The sequence below is a fragment of the Microtus oregoni genome, unplaced genomic scaffold (assembly GCF_018167655.1).
Source record: "Microtus oregoni isolate MIOR12 unplaced genomic scaffold, Mior012 000057F_ref0000458, whole genome shotgun sequence".
Lineage (NCBI taxonomy): Eukaryota > Metazoa > Chordata > Mammalia > Rodentia > Cricetidae > Microtus > Microtus oregoni.
This window is the reverse complement of record NW_024543833.1, coordinates 5101915-5123135: the sequence shown is the minus strand read 5'-3', so window position 1 is coordinate 5123135 and position 21221 is coordinate 5101915. Positions and strand designations below refer to the sequence as shown.

The 21221-nt window shown below is 37.2% G+C and overlaps 1 protein-coding gene across 1 annotated transcript in view; it reads right to left on the bottom strand.

The window, feature by feature from the left end:
- Dcc (DCC netrin 1 receptor) overlaps positions 1-21221 on the bottom strand; it is a 1005453-nt gene that overhangs the window by 37656 nt on the left and 946576 nt on the right. The window contains exons 24-26 of the mRNA XM_041639231.1: positions 15523-15749; positions 9462-9578; positions 1012-1173 (exon numbers count right to left, since the gene is read on the bottom strand). Of these exons, the coding sequence (XP_041495165.1) occupies positions 1012-1173; positions 9462-9578; positions 15523-15749 (506 nt within the window). The remainder of the gene's footprint in view (positions 1-1011; positions 1174-9461; positions 9579-15522; positions 15750-21221) is intronic.

Genomic DNA, 21221 nt, shown 5'->3' with positions numbered 1-21221 from the left:
GTAGCTTTGTTGAGAAGCAAAGAAGGGACTTGTGGGGGTTTTGACTAGACTCCCATGTATAGTTGTTTTGAGATCCAGAAATTTCTAGCTGTTGGACTTCCCACACGAGTCTCATTTCCCTCCCTTCATAGGTTTTTTTTTTTCTCCCCGTGAGATTTAGCACACAACTCTATTTTGGAGAGAGAAGGTGCAGCGAGAGAAGGGAAATGACTCTAATTCTCGCTTGGCAGATTTTTGATGCCTTTTAATTCTAACCTTGCTACATTTGGACGATTTATGATTTCTTTGAGCTATCCCTGTTGAGTTGAGGAAAAATATAGCTTGCCTCACGAATATATTTTATTGCTGTGCTATCATATCTATTACAAAACCTCCTCTTGCACATGAGCTGCTGAGTCACCTGTTCTTAACTAAGAGATGAAAGCCATCAAATCGACTTAAAGATGCTGTGCTCCAAAAGTAGGGGGGATCAAATGGCACAGGAGGAATCACCAGCTTCTATAGTAAAGCCTCAGTCTCTCACCACTATTGTTAGCTTTCTAATAGATGACATTTTATTCTATCAACCACCCCCCCTTCAACAGCTGAAAGTTGAAAAAGTAGTACTTAAGCAATAAGAGAATGTTGAGGATTCCTCAAGTATTTGTTTACTGGGACTCAGTAGAGATATTTCAATTTAACCCACAGATACTAGATAAGATACAAAATGTATTGGAAGACACAGCTTGATTTATACCTTCCTGGTTAGTTGGGTATTATTTTAAATCCTCTGCTCCACCATTGTGTAATGGAGCCATGCATCCCTTATTGCCAGGCACATTTTTCTGTGGAGTTTGCTGTGGAAAGAGCATGCTGCTAGGAGCCCATGGGTAAAGTTTGCTGAGAGGGAACATTCTTGTACCAGGGTCAGCACCATCAGTCTTTACAAAGAATATGAATATCAAAACGATACACAAAGGTTATCTTCCTATTGTTAATTCTTTTCATAAAGTAGAAGAAAAAATGCATTACACTGACTTCTTCCTGCTCCAAAACCTCGATCCACAGACAGTGTTGGGAATGGTACTGGCCGGAGAGTGAACTGCGGATGGGGGTATCCACAGGTGGGAGATGGGAGGATTCCCGGATACTGGGCACTTTCTAGCGTTGGCACAGGAATGGCACTGACGACAGCTGCAAAAGAAAAACATTAGTTATTAAAAAAAAATCCTACATCCCTATCTAGTCCACATCAAAGGAAATGGATAAAATTTCAAAATTTCAAGTCATCAAGCCAACGTATGTTCTTCATGGCTTCATTGACAGTCTCTTAATTTATCCTGCAAACTTCCTTCTTGCAAAGCAAAGAAATTTTGCGTTGAGAACACTCTATTATGGTCCATCTCCTTCCAGTTTGGAACCTTTCATGGCTATGAGAAATAATTAAGTTACAATAGAGGTGCCGCAATACTCTGGTCTTTGTATTCCAGTTTTTGTTTTGTTTGTTTTTACTCTTTCTTTCAAGGAGAAACACAAAACGAAAAGTATCTGGCCTTCACAAAGGGATCATACAGGGTATAGTGGGTTTAGCAGGAGGTGGGAATTGTAATTTCATCCTGTAAAGAGATGTATTACTGTCAAGAGGAAACCTGCAAAGACAAACACAAGTACACTGTCAGTACTCATAAGCAGGTTTTATCTTCAAATAAGATCCTTCTAACATTCAAAGCGGTCCAGATGAGTACACACTATTTTGAAGGTAGTTGAATGTTACCTGTGAACAGCAGTGTTATTATATGGGCTGAAACCCACACAAAAACACCTGTGCAAAGTTTTTGATCAATTTCATTATTCAAGGGTTGCTAATTTACATTATACTATGAGGTGTTTATTAATACCTCATACCTCATATTATAGTCAATCTTAATTTTATATCATTTGCTAATCACCATCTAAAATAATGAGTATTCTTTAACTCTTATTACCAATATATGTACTTTAAGCCAGCTATTGGAATGATTAGTTTGGCTAGTCTATGATATTAAAGCTACCTTCTTTTTATAAATTATTACTTATATTCTAATGCCACCTCTGGGTTCAGTGTGCATATGTTTTCACATATCCCAAAGAAAACCCTTTCAAAAAATCATATTGAGAATGGATGAACTTGGGTTCATGGCCAGTCTGGACAATGGAATAAGATCTAAACCACCCTGGACAATTTAGTGAAAGCTTGTTTCAAAATAACAAAGACAGGACTGGAATATATACTTCCGTAGTAGTATGTTTGTCTAGTATGCAGAAATTTCTGGGTTAAATCCTCAGGGGTTTGGGGAATATGTGTGTGGAGACAATCATACAAACCTAAAATAAGTTGAATAAAATATTTCCTGTTCTTTCTTTCATTATTTTTACCACAAACATCAGTCTTCAGAGACAGGAGAATTTATGTATGCACTTGCACACACACACGTGTATACACACACTCACACACATGTGTGCATACACTCACACACACACATACATGTGTTTCAGCATTCACCACATTGCTATATTTATGTAAAATTGATCTAAGAGCAATAGTATCTTGCAGTTTCAATAAATCTCTGCTCTGTGATTAAATATCACTAGATGTTTCTTCCGACACAGTTTGCTGGCAACTGAATTTATATCTGACACTGATGCATGGAGCGTTTTCAAATAGAAATTCACTCCCAAAATACATAGTCCATAATCAGGCACTGTGGCATCTGGAAACTTTTACAACCATCTTTAAGATGCTATTACTAAGTGTGACCTACAGGAACTCCAATGTGGACACTCAAATTTAATGTTGTACATTTTAAGAACTGAAATTTCTCTTGATATTTCTCAACATGAGACATGACAGAATTGAGAGATTTGCTTAAGGAGGAGGAAAACATAACAGTAAAAATGATATGTTTGAGTTAAAAAGCTTCAATGAAACAATTTTTCATGCTGCCTCTTTTTATGAAAATGCAATGACGTAGGTATAATTTGAAACATTGGAACATTTAGAGTGCATTGTTCTTGCTAATAAACATTCATGCCTATTTCAGATGTTCAGATTTTCATAGTTAAGAAAGTCTCACAGATGTATGTATTAGTTTTTATTACATGTATACATATTAATATAGATTATTATATATTCATGTAGATGTCTGTTTAGATTCATATCTGAACCCGAAAGGCTTATGACCCTGTAAGGTTTTAAGAGCAGAAGGAAAAATTGTTTCTCCACTGGAGGAGAGACTTCATGATGAAGAAGAAAATTCCTAGTGTAGAGTTTTCTTTTCTGAGCTAGGAGAAGACGCTTTGTTTATCTATCTGTGTCTGATTACTCCTCATGCACTTGACACACTTCACAAAGAAAGGTATGCTATAGAGCTGCTGGTTACTGTCTGCCACAGCATACTTTGAGATATTTTAACATCACAGGGTGTGCACTTTTATAATATAATCTTAGGCCCCAGCATCTCCCACAACCTTTATGTTTCTGTTAGGAATTTCAACCAAGGTCTTCTTTGGCGAAGTATAGCTATAAAATCCACAGACATCTAACAGTTGTGAATATGTGGATATATATAAGATAGGGAATATTATCTAGAAAAAATAAATAACTATAAAAATTATACACCAAAAAAACCAGAATAAGAGTTTCAAAGTTGTGTTTAAATATCCCAGAAGCTGGGCTGGTTATCTTCCTATAGACGACCCTTTCCCTGTGTATTTCTGTAGCATCAATTTTTTAGTGATATGGTAGCTAGACCCCATAGAGTTCTTAGTTTTTCATGTAGCTGTATTTTGCTTTTCAATAGTTCCTTCAATTTACTGTTAGTGAATTCTGCAGCCAAGTAATTGTGGGAATGGAAAGGAGAGTCTTGGTAAATGTTCTGGAAACCCAAGCATCAATAAGTAGATCTAAGCTGTCTTAAAAATAAAACTGTAGGGCCTCCCTTTTCTCACTCATTTTTATTAAGCCCTACACTATATTTCTGAGCTATCTTTTTATATTAAAATTTGCTTTGTACTGTATTTCTTTTCTCAAATACCTACATGAAAATAGAAAAAAAAAATAACCAAGGCGATTTTGACTAACAAATTGCCTTGTATTAAAACAGAGATTTATTATTGGATGTGGTCTTATAGAACAGCTACTTCAAACTGAACTCCTAAATCCTGGGCCCCTCTCCTCCAAAAGTTTGGATAATAAAGTGAGTTGGCAATGGCCACACAGATACTTCTCATGCTGTAATCAGTGGACTCAGCTGAGAATTGTTTGGGGGGCTAATCTGTAACAACATCACCTTTTTTTTTTTTCAACCAAGAAGTGTAATCTTTGATGAATAGGTAGATTTTACTCACTCATGAAATTAAATACAATTCTAACATTTTAAAACCTCAAACACATATCAGATTAAATGATGCTTCATCTACAAAGTAATATTGGTTACCACCATAGTATTGTGGTTTTATTGATAAATCTTCCTCTGAAGCTTAAGTATTTGAATATTTGGTTTCCAATTGCAGGTCTTTTGGGGGATGTTAGGGGAGAACATTTAGGAGGAGGAGCCCTGCTGGAGGAAGTATACATCATAAGGGTGAAAGGTCACAGCCTTGCCATGCTTTAGCTGTCCTCCCAGCTTCCTGATGCCTGCCATTACATACACTTTCTCTAGAACCGCAAGCAAAATAAATAAACTCTTTCTTCTATAGTCACTTTTGGTAATGCTGTTTATAATAGCAAATAATAAATATGGTAAAAAAATATGAAGCAGAAACAAAAGTAACCTCAGAAAAATGTTATTTCCTAAGTAGAACAGCAGTTGTCTTGATATATGCCTAGGAATTGGAATAATACCACAGGTTTGTTTATCTAAAATTTGGTAATGGAGTTCAGATCTGAATAAATCCAAGGAAATGAAAAGAGGTCATCTATAAATTCATGTATTATACTGTGAGTACTCACAGCTCTGCCAGGTTCTAAATTGCAAAGTTTAACATTGTAAGGTTATGTAATATCTTTGTCACTCACAATAGATGGAAATAGAATATTTTATTTATCAAATGCTTGTGAATTATTCTGAATCATACACTGAAGTAATTTTTTTTTGTTGGATATCACTTCACCAATGTAGACTTTATAAACAATGTGTGGTCATTTCTTACTGCAGTATGAGCTTTACGTGGATACACTTGGACATGCCAAGCATAGTAATTCCTGACTTTCTTAAGTTAAATGTCTGCTACTTGTCATCCAAAGCAAAAAAGAAAACATCAGCCCTTTCATTGTCTCTAACAATCACTCATAAACTCCCCTCAACACTACTGTCCTTGGGAGGTATAAGACCATACATAACATTTTTTTTACATTTTATGTAAAATGAACCATATCAATTAAAATGAACAGATCAATTAAGTTCCGCTTCCATTATGTCTTTGAAGGGCTCCATATAGTTTTATCACTTAGTTGATTTGTTTTATGGTTGCATGTTATTGTATGATATGACTATACTATAATTTATTTGTTCTCAGTAACAAAGATATGCTACAAATGGATATGGTTTTTGGTAAGTATATCATGTACTTATCCAAAAGTAGAATTACCTTAGAATTGAATAATTGGACCAGTATATCCTAATAAAATTTTAAACTATTTAATAGATTGAAACTAGGTGCATGAAATATTAGAAAATTAAAATAATAATAGCAGAATCAGTTGTTGGTCATTGTGAAAGACCCTATTAATATGGACTAAATTACTACAAATGAGACAAGGCAAAGGGAAATTCAACACTAGGTGAGAACAGGAAGTAGAAAACACTAGATAAAATGAGCATTGGATTGGCACAAGCCTTAATGCCTAGGATTATAACTCCCATATAATACTTTTAAAAACTATTTACAACAAAGAAAAAATAAAAAGAAGGTGAATAATGCCAAGCATAAAAGGCATCTTTGTCTGTGAAGAAGCAGTGCACACTAGAGATTCAGCGTGTGTGCAGCCGTGTCCTGGGGAAAGGCTCTTAAGCAGTCCAAGACTGTTTCCCGTGTGTGCAGTCAGGACAGTCTCGTTCCATTTTTATACTGTGAGAATTGAGCAAAATTGTAATTGGTAAGGTTTTGCCATGTTAAATGGCAATCAAAAGTTCTCAATATTTACAAATTTAATTTGATTTACCTTCTATTTAAAAAGCATTTATTCATAGTCAGAAACAATTTAAACTACCTTTAGTACATCAGAAGATTTATCAGATGTTCTTTCTATTTTTGATAAAAATGAATCCTCCAACAAGTGAGCCAACATTTTTCTAGATGAAGTGACTTGAAAGTTATTTATCCATATCACCCGTATCTGCTCTGGTGTTTGAAAGCACATAAACTTGGTTGGGTGCAGTTCTCTATTGGGTTATTCTAATAGTACAGAGGAAAGTGATGCAGTTATAGGGACGGGTTATCAGTCTTCCTTGACAAAAGATAAAGGTATAGTAGTGAGAAACCAGCTTGGAGCCGATACTTTGATGAATTTGTAATATCATGCTTGGTTATTTTGTTTGCTTGTTTGCTGAGATGAAAAAAAAATCAATGGGATATGAAAATCTAGATAGAGCACCAACATATGAACCTAATGGCCTTCAAAACATTCTGAAGCACAGCTATGTTTTTAGAAGTAACAGTTTCAGATAGATGTTCTCTACCAGCAAAACAGCAATTAGAGCCTCAGAAACAAGATAGTGAAGTACAGCTTTACTCTATTAGTGAAAGGTTTGTACGAAAGAAAACATAAGCTTTGTGAATAATTACAGCTAGGAGAATAATAGTAACTAGAACACTGAAATCAGAATTCTGTCCTAATTCTGACTCTAATTACTAACTGTGTGATCTAGCCAGTTAATCTCTCTAATCCTTAGTTCTCTCATCAGTTCATTAGGCAGAATGGTAGTACCCAGGAGCCAATCTTTTATGCTCATAGTAAAGAGAGTAAATACAGCAAAACTATATTTTATATTAAAATAAATTGTATTAGAACATTAGAGAAGGGTATCGAGAGAAACAGACACACAGAGAGAATGAGAAAAGAGAAATAGAGAGTTAATCCATTCAAAAAGAAGAACACATGTTGTTAGTATATATCCTCACCTAGTTCCTGAGATGGTGCATGCTGTTACCCAAGCCATAGAAAGAAGGGAAACTTGATGGATTTAATACATCCAAAGAGAAAAACAACATCTCTCTGTGAGTGTCTCTGTCCCTGTGTGTTTAGGTTTATCTCTCTCCCTCCCTCATCCTCCCTCTCTCTGGATATGTGTCTTCTTTGTTTGTATGCGTGTGTTTCCTCTCTCTCTCTCTCTCTCTCTCTCTCTCTCTCTCTCTCTCTCTCTGTGTGTGTGTGTGTGTGTGTGTGTGTGTGTGTGTGTGTGTGCATTTCTCTCTGTCTCAGTGTCTTTTCTGTCCCCCACTACATACAGGAATTTAAGCCACATTCAGCTGACAGTTTACTATTTGGTGAGACAACACAGATATACTGACAGCCTTGGTCACTGTAATGGTTTAAATGAGAAATATCCTCCAAAAGCTCAGGCATTTGAACACCCAGTCCCCAGTTGCTGGTGCTATTCAGGAAGTTTAGTAGGTCTGGTCTTGCTGTAGGAAGCATGTCACTAGGAATAGGTTTTGAAAGTTCACATATTCTTTCTAGCTCCAGTTTGCTTTGTGTGATGGAGATGTGACATTTCTACTGTAGCCACTTGGTGTCATGCCTCTCCAGCCATTATGGACTCTCCCCCTGGAACAATAAACCTAAATGCACCCTTCCTTCTAGAAATTGCTTCTTTCCATGGTGTTTGATTGCAACAAAAGAAAAGTAACAGCACAACTACTATGATTTCAGTAAAGAAGAAGTATGAATACTGAATCAAAGCACACATCTGAAAGAAGAAAATAATTATACTCCTACATTTTTCTGTGCAAACGAGTATTGGAGTTTTGGTTGGTGAGAAAACTATTCCAAGTGATTGTTTCAAAAATAGGGATCCAGAAAGAATGTGAATGTTTACAAGCTTACTGCAGGAACAGTCAGGAGGAAAACTGATGTAAGCCCAGGAGTGATGCACATGTGGTGTGATGGGTTAGCAACATGGCGGCAGCATAAGCACACCAACTGGACTTGTTCGAACAATAAGAGTAGCATTTTTCAACACTTCTCTTTCTGGAGTAATATAAGAACAAAGATGCAGGTGCTGACAATTACTACTACCATTCTCAGGCTTTGGTCTTTGTGATTGAAGCCAAACCTCTATGGCTGTTAGGCAAACACTCTGAACAGCACCCCTAACTCTGAGGAAACATTATTTTAACACTGGTGAGAAGATACTGAACTCAGAAAAATCAGACTAAATGTGACATTCATCTTCCAGAATGAAATCACCAGAAACTGATGAAATGCCGAAGCATTTCCAGATGAATGCTCACATCAGACTTGTGCTCAAGCATACCCAGAAGGCAACTGAGCATTGTTCTGCAGATACATTCAACTGATAGGTGCTGAGGTACAAGCTAGTGGGGTTATTGATTTTAACTACAGCTGATTGTTTTTGTTTCTTTTCAGTTGATTTTTTTTTCTTTTCAAGTAAGTATTGTGGGAAGGAGGAGAAAAGCAGATGAGGTGAAAAAAATAAAACAAAACAGTGAAGACATATGGGAGATGGGACACAGAGGGATTGTGGAAGCGTTAGTGAATTGGCAGTCTCATAAGCATGGAGGAACTGTTGGCAAGGAACAATAAAATAAGTGTGCAGAAACTATTAATAAGGAGTTAGAAGGAAGGGATGATGGAAACTGACATCATGCATTGGTTTAGTGTGACATGGAATTGATGGATGGAGGTGGGAAGGAGCAGGTACCATAAAGAGCTAACAGTTCAGGGAATCAGATGGATTATCTTCATGAAGAGTGTAATTACCAAGATTGATCATGGAGGTAATTGGAAAGGAAGTGATCCCCAGATGCTAATTTCTTCAGTGAATGTAGGAGGGAGACAGAAACTTCCAGCAAGGAGGGGTACTAAGTGAATGTCTGAGAACTCTTGATTAAATAGAGCTAGGTTGTGTAAGCATGAAAACTGGACCATCTACAGTAAAAAAAATAAGAAAAAATAAGCTATAATGATGATGACAGAATCATATCAATAATAACAATGGACATTTCAGCTTTTAAACACAGAAATTCATATTACTATAAATAGTGCCTTGAATTATAGCCATCTGTTTGCCAACACAGACGATAGAGATATAATTATATAGCAATGACCCTGACTGATAAGTAAATGTTATGACTTGCATCAGTCTTCAATTATTCACCTGTAATAATCACATAAAATGTAATTATTTCCGATGATTCGATATTTATAGAAACAAGGCAAACTTCCTTCTTTTTACCTTTTGTAACTAAATTGTACTGACCAGGATTGTTGGACTGGGCTTCCATGGGAATCATTAGCTTTGCTCTGGTTGCCCGGCGTGCTGCAAGGGACCTTTCCAGAGTGGACATGGCGCTCCCTGCTTCCTCAGTGTCTTGCCCTAAAATGGAAAAAAGAATGATAAGAACAACTGTAATAACCTCCAAATAAATATATCTCCCTATAAGTAAAAAAATCCTGTATATAAAAGTATATTTGATTTTATACTTTAAAGCCTCTACTTCACCAGAAAATCTCTTATTTTTGATAAACATTTTCATCAAAGTAGCATGATATAATAACAAGATAAAAATAGGAAGAACAAAGCTGGAGATACTACCACACATGACCTCAAAGTATACTTCAGAGTCACGACTGCAAAACTTATGTAGTATGTGGATTCTAGTAGAGAAACAAATAGGTAGAATAGAATGCAGAACTCAGAAACAAAACCACTCAGTTACACACACATAATTATCAACATAAGTGACAAGTCCATATTTTGAAGGAAAATAGGTACATCAAAAAATCATTAATTTTGAGAAATGCTTAAAAAGAAAGTATCTTTCCTCTGTAGAAAATGGGATCTCTAAAATAATGCAATAAAAACAAAAAGAATTTGGGATTGAAAATATTTAAAGGTAAATGTTCCCAATATTTAACAACAGGCCTACATACATTTAATTAATTAATAAATTTATGAAAGTTCATCATCAAATCATCAAAATATATGCCATGCATTTTGCTGATAAACTCTAGGTTTCAACCTAGAGCCACTGACATTTGTCGAAGCAATGAGAAGAAAGCAATCTAATCCATGTCTAGCGGTGTGACACTTTGAATGACAGTGGGTTTCCCATCAGGAACCAGGGAGGCCAAAGTAATGTTCCAGTTCTCAGATGCTGAAAGACTTAAGTGACAAATCTTTCAAGTCTCAAATGAGCTGGTGATGCAGAAACTACCAATAGAGCATTACCAGTAAAATGTGCTTCCAGAATAATTGTTAAGTCAGGTTATTTTCTGATAAAATAAAATGAAAGGGATTTCTCTCTACCCCTTTAATCCTGATAGAATGGCAGCTCATTTTCTATAAATCAGTATGAATAACAAAAGGAATCTTCAAAAATTAGAAGCAGAATAAACAATAGGAACTATACAAGAGCAATTAAGTAGTTATTTCTTCCTGTTTATTATTTAAAATCATATTTAATAAGTGGAAATAAAAACTAGAGCAGTATCTACTATGTGTATTAATTCTCAAAAAATAAATAAATAAGTCATCTAAATCCAGCTAATTAAATGCCTTCCTAGTTTTCAGATAAACCATTCAATGCTATTGGATGTCTCTGGCCTTATATTTCTAATTCTGTAGCTACATTTTAATTATAGGAATGAACTGCTTAGAATTACATTTCTCTACTGAGAACTTTAGCAAAATGGATTTCCAAAACCATTTTTGAAGCATGGATTTCTTTTTTCTGTATTTTGCAGTGTGTTAGCCTTCTGACACTGCAACAAATACATCAGACCATCAACAGCTTTGTAGGTTTGAGTCCATATTTAATTTCCCTGTTGCTTTTAGACTGTAGAGAGGCAGAACATATTTCTGAAGCAGGTCGTAAAGGAAAGTCACATAGCTGTGCGATGGAAGCCACAGAAAAAGAGGATGGGCCTAGAGTTCAAATTTACCTTAGAAAATATTTCCCTAATTAAAAAAGACATCTGCTTTCTAGGCCACACCTTCTAACTTCCCACCAGGTACCAAGAGTAACATCTACTGAGGATAGAGGATGCAACAGGACATCTGAACATCAGTTATCCAGACCAGCACTGGTACTCACATCTGAGGGCTTTCTAATGAGAGTACCTCTGTTCTAAATAATTGGTCCAAATGGGTTGGGAAATTTATATAAAATCTTTAGTTAACATGTAGGTAATTAAAAACAAATAATGTTAGCTAGGTTCTAAAAGATGTTTTTCAAAAACTGAGTGTCTTTTTTTAAGTTGAATATACAAAAGTGACAGTGTTGAAATTTACTTTTCTATGCATGAGATATGAAAATTAGGGGCCAACCTTTGGGATTTCTGGGCTGCAGTTGTACTGGGCTTCATGTCTAGAAAGTAATGCTATATATAAACATGGAGATAAAGAGATCCCAATCCTTGTCTTTCTTTTTCTTTTGTGAAGAGAAATTTGAAATCTACTATGTGGAGGAGAGAGTCATCATTGCGTTGAGAGTTCTACCATGATAGTTAAAAAATTACACTACTACTAGGACGCTCTACCTGGGTGGTTGGAGGAAAATGTTGTGTTTAAAACAGTTAAATACACGGAGTACAAAGAAGAGAAGAAATTAGAAAAAAGCAAAGGGAACCTTGTATTTGATGAAAAATATTTTATATTAATTCTGTTAATGCTTTATTCACTTCTCTTTCTACAGTTGAAAAATAAATATTACTCATGAGTTTTGAGTTTATTCAGAATTAGTTCCATGCACAGAAAAGTTAACCCCTTCTAGTGCAACTGGTTTTTTGGAACCCATTCTCTTTGTGGGGATACCTTGCTCAGCCTAGATATAGTGGAGAAGGCCTGGGTCCTGCCTCAAAGTAATATGCTAGACATTGTTGACTCCCCATGGGAAGCCTTACCTCTCTGAGGAGAGGATGGCCGGGTAAGGCATGGGGAAGATGGAAGGAGTGGGAGTAGAGGAGGAAGTAGAGACTGGGAATGGTATGTAAAGTGAGAAAAGATTATTATAAAAAATAAATAAATTTAAATAAAAAAATTTTAAAAATTACTAAATAAGTGCATTGAAATTTGGCCATTAAGACATAGGTTTGAACGATGGATGATTTTTTGGTCATAGATTACCAGTATTAATTATATAAACCACAATACTAGCTATGCAAGCTACAGTACTGGGTGCCCCCTAATACCAGCTATGTAACCTACAGTCCTTGCCCAATGAACTACATCAGTGATTCTCAACCTGTGGGTCATGACTGACTTCCTTGGGGGTCACATATCAGATATCCTTTGTATCAAATATTTATATTACAATTTCTAGCAGTAGTGAAATTATAGTTCTGAAGTAGCAATAAAAAAAGTTTATGTTTGGGGGTCACCATAGCATGAAGAAATGTATTAAAGGGTAGTAGTTTTAGGAAGGTTGAGAACCACTGAACTACATTAGGGACTATGTAACCTACAGTATTGACAATGTAAACTACAGTACAGATCATGTGAGCTACACTATTGACTATGTGACCTACAGTACTGAACATGGAAACTGTAGTAGTGATTATATAACCCATAACACTGACTATGTAACCTATAGCACTGAACATAAAAATTACAGTACTATGTCATCTACAGTACTGACTATGAAATTATGGCAATGATTATGTAACCTACATTATATTCTATAGTGCTGTTCATGAAAACTATAGTACTGATTATTGAACCTATAGTACTGACCATGAAAACTACAGTGCTGACCATGGAACCTATAATACTGAACATAAAACCTACAGTACCGAATGTGCAACCTATAGTACATAGCCTAAAGCACTGATAACATAAGCTGTAGTACTTACTGTGTAAGCCACAACACTGACTACATGACGTACTGTATGTGTGTAACTTACTGTGCTAACTATAAGACCCAAAGCTTGTGACTTATTGCTTCATTTATTTTATGAGGAGAATAACACTTACTGTCTCAAAGCATATTGTAGGGATTCTGCCAGATAATGTATGAAAATGACAAGCATAGCACTTGGCAGAGGAATCTTTCCTTACACACTTTTACCTCATTTGTCAAGAACCCAGGACATGATGGCACAGACTTTTTCTTCCAGCACTCAGAAGGTAGAGGAAATAGGTGTCTTGGCTACATTGGGACTTTGAGGCAAGCTTGGCATACTTGAAACCCAGTCTCAGGAAAAGCATTAAAGCTGAGCGGTGGTGGTTCATATCTTTAATCTCAGCACTTGGGAGGCAGAAGCAGATGGATCTCTGTGAGTTCGAGGCCAGCCTGTTTTACAAAAGTTAGTTGCAGGATAGGCTCCATAAAAAACAAAACAAAATAATTAAAAGTAGGAAAAGCAAGGAAAGAAATGTGTTCTGTTTTTTTTTTCCCATAAGCAATGCTATCCTCATGTTGAGGACAAATGGACACAAGTGTCCTCTCATTCCAAAGCAAACAGCCACCACTGGAGTCAAGCCTCACTTAGTACTTACTGAGAGACATAAAACTAGTCTAACTGCTTCAAGGGCCATTTCAGTATAGAAAGAAAATGGGGATAAATGGCGTTCTGGAAATCTTTGAAAAGTCTTCTGAAGACAGAGTCAGCCCCTTCTACTGGAGGCAAAGACATTCTGCTGTCCCTGGTGTCCAGCGCAGAATTACACTGTCAGGTGAATCCTCTGAGAAGAACACAAGTTCCTGCAAAAAAAAATTGTTTCCCTTTCATTCTGAAGATGGAGGGAAGGTCTGTAGTGGCCTTGCTGATCTATCATGTGTCTTTCTATACAGAGCTAGAGGTAACATGAGACAAGGCCCATGGAGGTATAAGATCTCTTATGCCTGGTCTTGGCAAGGATGCAGGAGCTTCTTAGCGGTTGGGTGGGTATACAGATTGTTATTCAGGCTTGAAGCCTTCGAAAGTACTTTCACACAGGAAATGACCCACAGGTGTGCATGAAGAGCCCTGAGCTAATTTCTAATATCATAAATGTGAGTCACGGAGGAATTCCACAAGTGTGTGAAGAACTGGCGCTTGCGCAACAAGAAAGATGCAGCCTAGGGATGTTATTTAGGAGCCCCTCCCCTAGAGAAGAGTAGTGAAGAGTTCCAGGAGTCTTCTTCATGGCATCTCCTTGCTCTCACAGGCCTCAAAAAATGGAGAGGCAGGCTCTTTGGGCTGGTTCCTAACTGTCACTCAAATGTCCATGTATAAGAGACTTGGCTGCCGGCTGCTGGTGCTACTGGAATATGCGAGAACATTTAGAAAGAAGTTCAGAGGTTGGGAACAGTAGGGGGATCTTACAAATCATTCTTTTCTTGCATTGGTTGTCATGTAGCATTAGGTGAGCCAGAATCATCTGCCATGTACCATGATTGATAGTGTTATCATGGGCCCAAAGCAACAGGTCCAGGCTAACAGAGACTGGAAGTTCTAAAACTGTAAGCAATAATAACCTTTCCTCTTTATAACTCAAATATTCAGATATTTTCAGTACATTCATGAAAATCTGAATAACAAACAGGAAACTGCATAAATGTGATTCTAAAATGGACCATGACTCCTCTGCCCCCTTTATTATTCCAATCTGCTTGGAGGTCCTAGAAGATTGCAGATACAGATTGTAAACCCAAGTTTCCATATTCAAAAATCTAGCTAGCATTGAGGGAAGAGAACCTTTAAATTCTGGATTACAGTTTTCAGTATGGCTAGGTTGCCCTTGAATCTGCTCAAGACAACCTTCAAATACCAGGAGAAGAATATTTAACCCGTGCTTGAAGAAATGGTGACTAAAAAAAAAAAAATAGAAATTTTGAAATGACGAAGTCCAGTACACTGATTTTAACATTCTCTTGTTTGGCAACCACCTTGAGAGGAAATTCGGGGCTTTTTCCTGAGCTCATCTTATGTGCTACTGTCCTGCTAGTTAAGCACTCAGATAATACGATGACCTCCAGAAAACAACGTATTTCAGAACTACTTTATTGAATTCTTAGTGATTGCTGGGTACCATTTATTATTATCCAGTCTATTGAACAATTGGCATTTCTTCATTTAGTTCTGTATACCAACAGCTTTCAAATGACTTTGTCCAGTGAGAGATCACATAATAATGTGAGTGGGGATGACAGTTGATCTCCATGGTAATGAATACCAAAATAATGATATTTTCATTCTTCAGGTGCTCCTAAAGATATTTTTTTTAAACAATGAATCAATAGCAAACTTAGAATCATCTTTTAATAACCCACAAAGATTGAGAAGTGGAAACCTCAAGCTTCATTGCTTTAACAGCACTTTTACTAGAATATCATTACCTGAATGCGAGGCGCTTTTGCTTCCCATCTGGGTTTCTGACTGGCTGTGGCTAACTGGGGTGAGGTCTTGGCAGCTCTGGATTGGGGAGTCCCTTCCTGTAGGGTCAGTTCCTGAAGGCTTCTCAATGTTTTTCATTTCCATTTCTTCATGATGGATCCAAAGGTCAGGAGGTCGGAGGTCCTTTTGACTGCCCTTCCTCTTGCTCACACTGTGCGTGGCCCGTTTCCTATGCAACAAAGTGACAGAGCAGGTGTGAGTCCTTCTATCCAAGGGGGCTTCCTTTCTTTTCTTTGTCAGTTCAGGTTAAAAGCAGAGAAAAGAAACAAAAGGACTCCCAGGAGGAATCAGATGAAACCCCAAAATTGGCAGGCTTGTCTTGGCCCTTTTTCCTCTTCTCCCCCAAGAGTCTCAACACATTTCTAGGAGATGCTGAGCTGAATCCCCAGGGTGTCTCAGCAGCCTGCCAGAAGCCATTCACCAGCTTCAGCAGCTGGAGATTCATGCACAAGGTGACAATGGGTTAGAGGGAGCCATATGCCAATCTTTGGAGGTAGGCATAAGGTACCTGACTACAACATCTGTTTCAGAGATAAATGAAGGAGTAGCTTTGAAAGGGCAGAGAGAAATAAAAAAGGCCAGAATTCGTGCCAACAGCTGAGATCTGAGCTTAGAAGAAAGTCTATGCCTCAGCTGTATAATTTAATGTGCAACTGGGATGCTTGCTATTTGAAAACAAAAGGCCGCATGAGGACATTCCTAGGTGAATAAACACTTTCCCTTGGAGTCCTGTCTGGATCCAAACACAATGAGAGTCGTTTTTTGAAATTAGAAGAGGAAGAAAGATCCCTTCTCTGGAAATGTGTTTCCTATCTCTCTTATTTGCTTCAGTAAGATATTAACTAGCCCATTTTTTTTCCAGAGATAATCACAACTCAAGAATACTGAGACTCAAATGCTCTCTGTGTATAAAGTAAAGTAGCACCGTGCTTGTACACCAACCATTTGCATCAGCAGCCACAAAACTATGGCTCACAGGCCAGATCTGCCCCAACCTGTCTTGTAAATAAAGTTTTATTGACAAGTGGGGTAGCTCCTTTGCCTGTGCAGTGCAGTGACAGAATTGACGAGTTGTGTTGAAAACTGTGTGCTGAAAATCTTAAACTGGGATTATTGCGAAGTCCAGAGCTAGTTTCAACTGTGCTTTCTAATTTCATAAATGTTAATCTCTACTTGAAATTTCAAATTTAAAAAAAATAATAAAAGACAGAATGCAAATAGCTAAAATCTTATTTGGACAGAAGCCCTTAAAAGTTCTTAGAAACACATACTTTCTGCTTTTCTCATTTACAACGTGACTGCTTTATTCAGGAAATGGCTTCCAATGTTTGGGAAGTGTCCAAGACAAGGTAATCTCTCTCTCTCTCTCTCTCTCTCTCTCTCTCTCTCTCTCTCTCTCTCTCTGTGTGTGTGTGTGTGTGTGTGTGTGCTTGTGTGTGTGTGTGCATGCACATTCTTGCCTGCATGCAATTGTTTGCATGGAGGTCAGAGGTCAGTCTTTGTTGATATTTATCCAGATCAGTTTACCTTATTTTGGAATCAGGGTTTTGAAAATCACCAATTAGGCTAGCCTTACCACCAAGTCCCAGATATTTGCCCATCTCCACAAGCTCTGAACCTAAGATGTCTGGGTTTTGCAAGGCTGTAAGGGATCCAACTGAAGTCTTCATGTTCATCCAGCACAAGCCCTTTAATGAATGAGGCATTTTCCCCAGGCCTCAAACAAGCCAATCTTAATGAAAAAAACATAACCTATGCAAGACCATTGGGGATGACTTTGCCTTTCCAATTACTGACTTAGAAGCTTTGCAAACATTTTCCAATTAATGTTCAATGGTAAAATTTGTTGAAATTTCCCAGCATCCTTTCTGTCTTTCTGAAGTATATTGATGGGAACGGGAGACAAAGAGCTCCAGACTTACTAGCTGCTTTGTGGTTTATTAGACAATAGTGACATTGCTCTGCTATTGCACTACATCATCCCTTAGGTCAAACTTAAGTCCTTAGTTGGCTTTCTGGTGTCCAAGACAATAATCACTGGCTACCTGTATATGAATCCATTTTCCTGCACTCACCTGACCTCCTCAACAGATCTGCAACACTTGCTATGTGTTTTCTACTCCTAGTGACAGCATAGAAGATTTTCTCACTGTTAAACATATCACCGTTTTCTTTCTTTCTTTCAGTCTAAAATGCTAAATGACTTCAACACGCCATGATTGTCTTCAGAGAAGTACCAGTACCCACACACAGAATGACACCATGTGCTTCATCAGGGTAACTTGATATTTAAATTGTCCATAAAATCATTTCTGATCCGAATTTTTTACTGGGGCCAGAAAGGTGGCTCAGTTGTTCAAAGCCTTATAGATCTTACACAGGACCCAGGTTTGAATCTCAATATCCTAGTCAGAGCAGCACATAGTGACCTATAAGCCTAGCTCTGGGCATCTGGTCATCTTATATGCACACACGCATTCATACACACACACAAGCATACATACACACATAGAGATGTAGAGATGATTATGGAAAGCAAAGGAGAGATGGATCAACCCTGTAATCCTAGCATTAAAGATGCTGAGGTAAAAAAGGCATGTTAAGTTTTAGGGCTACACAGTGAGTGGTATACCAGCATGGTCTACAATTGAGAACCTATCTCACAGGAGCAAACAGATAAACACACACACACACACACACACACACACACACACACACACACACTTTGAAAACAGGAATAAATCCAGAATTCTTGTTGACTCAGGCTTAAATGTATGCCTTGTTCAAGTTTCCATTTACCCCCATCTCTCTCACTAAGAAGAGGAAGTCATGATTCCTGGTCAACGCAGACAGCTTTGCCGATCGACTCCTTGCAGATTCCAGTCTTCTCTCAGCAGCGCTTAGCTGACCAGTGAGATGCTGGGAAGATCCCGCAGGTCTCTAAACAGGTTCATTTGCTGGTTGTGTGTGTTTTGTCGGGTCCCATTCACCACTCCACTTCCCACAAGGTTGACTTTTCAAGAGAGGAGCCGTCTGCTCAGAAATGTTTCTCTCCAGCCCTTCCCTGCACAGTGTGGCAGGTGTGCAATAAACCAGGCAGGTGCTCCTAACTAAAGCTTCTGAAATTTGTTTTTAAACTCTACAAAGGGCAGCTGTCATCCTGACCTTCTGCCCATCTGTTGTGTCCCTAGCTTAATGGCTGAAACTATAGAAGAGAACTCAGTTCTCTGGATTGGGCAGTAAGTAAAATCTTTGTAACATGTGTGCAGATGGACCTCTTGATGATTTCTCAAAGTGTGGCCCAGGACAGAGCCGGAAGAGGCACTGCCTATGAACTCAGCAGGACTACTGAACAAGAGGCCATACTGAGGGGTGGGAGGAACTGTTCTAACAGGCAAATTTAATGCATGCCAGTTATTGTCAGAAGATTTATTTAGTTTTATTTGCTTGTATTTTAAATCTGTTGTTCCTATTAAATGAAGAAATACCACACAATGAACCCTTCCTCACAAGACAAACATTGCTCCACTCTTTTATATGGTAAAATTGAAGTCTTACACACTAATTTGCAACCCAAGTAGATAGGCAGATTATAGTTAAATATGTGATGATATATATCAATAGAAATGTGATGAAATAAATATGTCTATGTTTATTCAAGTAAGAAATTCTTCATGATCAATAAAAATAATTATGATTTACTTAAGGTAATAATTTACATTCCCCTTTAAAACAGGATGAACAACCCACTCTTCAGTGACGTGGTAACAGAGACAGCAAAGAGGTCCCAGGTGTGTTCCTTATTCCACAACACTCACTCCCTTCCACTTCCACTTACTGAGAGCTCAGTAAAGATTATTTCTCTTTCAGATTGGAAATGATCTTGCTTTTGTCTGTATTAATTGGTTCTAATGTTTCTGTGGTGGAGATCGTGTGGGAGAAAGTCCTCCCTAAAATTAAAAAAAAAATAAGAAAACCCATACATAATTGTAGGGAAAAAATATTTTACCCTTTCTTTCAGCATGCATCTAATAACACAATTATATTGCTGTAGCTCTGTGGTAGACCTTGAGATCAGGGAGAGTGATGTCTATGGAAGTTCTCTTATCATACAGGATTATTTTAGCTATCTTGGGTTTTTGTTTGTCCATATGAAGTTGATCATTGCCCTTTCAAGGTCTGTAAAGAATTGTGTTGGAATTTTGATGGGGATTGCATAAATCTGAAGATTATTTTTGGTAAAATGACCATTTTTATTATGTTAATCCGACTGATCAATGAGCATAGAACATTCCATCTTTTGACATCTTCTTCAATTTTTTTCTTCAAAGACCTGAAGTTCTTGTCATACATGTCTTTCACTTGCATGGTTAGAGTTACCCCAAGATATTTTTGTTGTTTGTAGCTATATTGAAGAGAGTTGTTTCCCTGATTTCTTTCTCAATCTTTTTATTGTTCGTATAGAAGAGGGTTACTGATTTTTCCAGTCACTTAACTAAAGGTGTTTACCAGCTGCAGGAACTCCCTGATAGAATTTTTGGTGACACACACACACACACACACACACACACACACATATATATATATATACATATATATATTATCATATCATCTGCAAATAGTGATACTCTGAACTTTTTATCCAGTTTATATTCCCTTGATCTCCTTTTGTTGTCTTATTTCTTTAACTAGAACTTCTAACACTATATTGAATAAATATGGAGAGAGTTGACAGCCTTGTCTTGTGCCTGATTTTAGTGGATTTGCTTTCATTTTCTCCCAATTTCATTTGATATTGACTGTCTGCTTGCTATATATCGCTTTTATTGTATTTAGGTATGTTTCTTGTATCTCTGTTCTCTCTAAGACTTTTATCATAAAGGGGTGTTGGATTTTGTCAAAGGCTTTTTCAGCATCTAATGAGATGATCAAGTGTTTTTTTTTTCCTTTCAGTTTGTTTATATGGTAGATTACTTTGACAGATTAAAAAAACAGTTTGATATTGGCATAAAAACAGACAGGTGGATCAGTTGGATGGAATCAAAGACTCAGACATAAAACTACATACTTATGGACACCTGATTTTTGACAAATAAGTCGAAATTATACACCGGAAAAAAGAAAGCATCTTCATAAGTGATTCTGGTAAAATGGATGTTGGCCTGTTTGCATCTATCACTCTGAACAAAATTCAAATCCCAGTAGATCAAAGACTCAACATAAATCCATTTACATTGAATCTGACAAAAGGAAGTGGGAAATCACATTGAACACACTAGTACATGAGGCAACTTTCTGAATAGACCACCAGCAGCACACACACACTGAGATTGACAATAAATGCGACCTCATGAAACTGAAAAACTTCTGTAAGACAAAGGACAGTATCAAAAGGATGAAAGATAGTCTACAGGAAAGCTTCTTCACCAATTCTACATTTGACAGAGGGCTGATCTCCAAAATATATCATGAACTCAAGAACCTAGATATCAAAACAACAACAATACAAATAATCCAATTTTAAAAATGGGGTACAAACTTAAACAGAATTCTCAACAGAAGAATCTCAAATGGCCAAGAAACACTTAAAGAAATGTTCAACTTCCTTAATCATGAGGGAAATGCAAATCAAAATGACTGA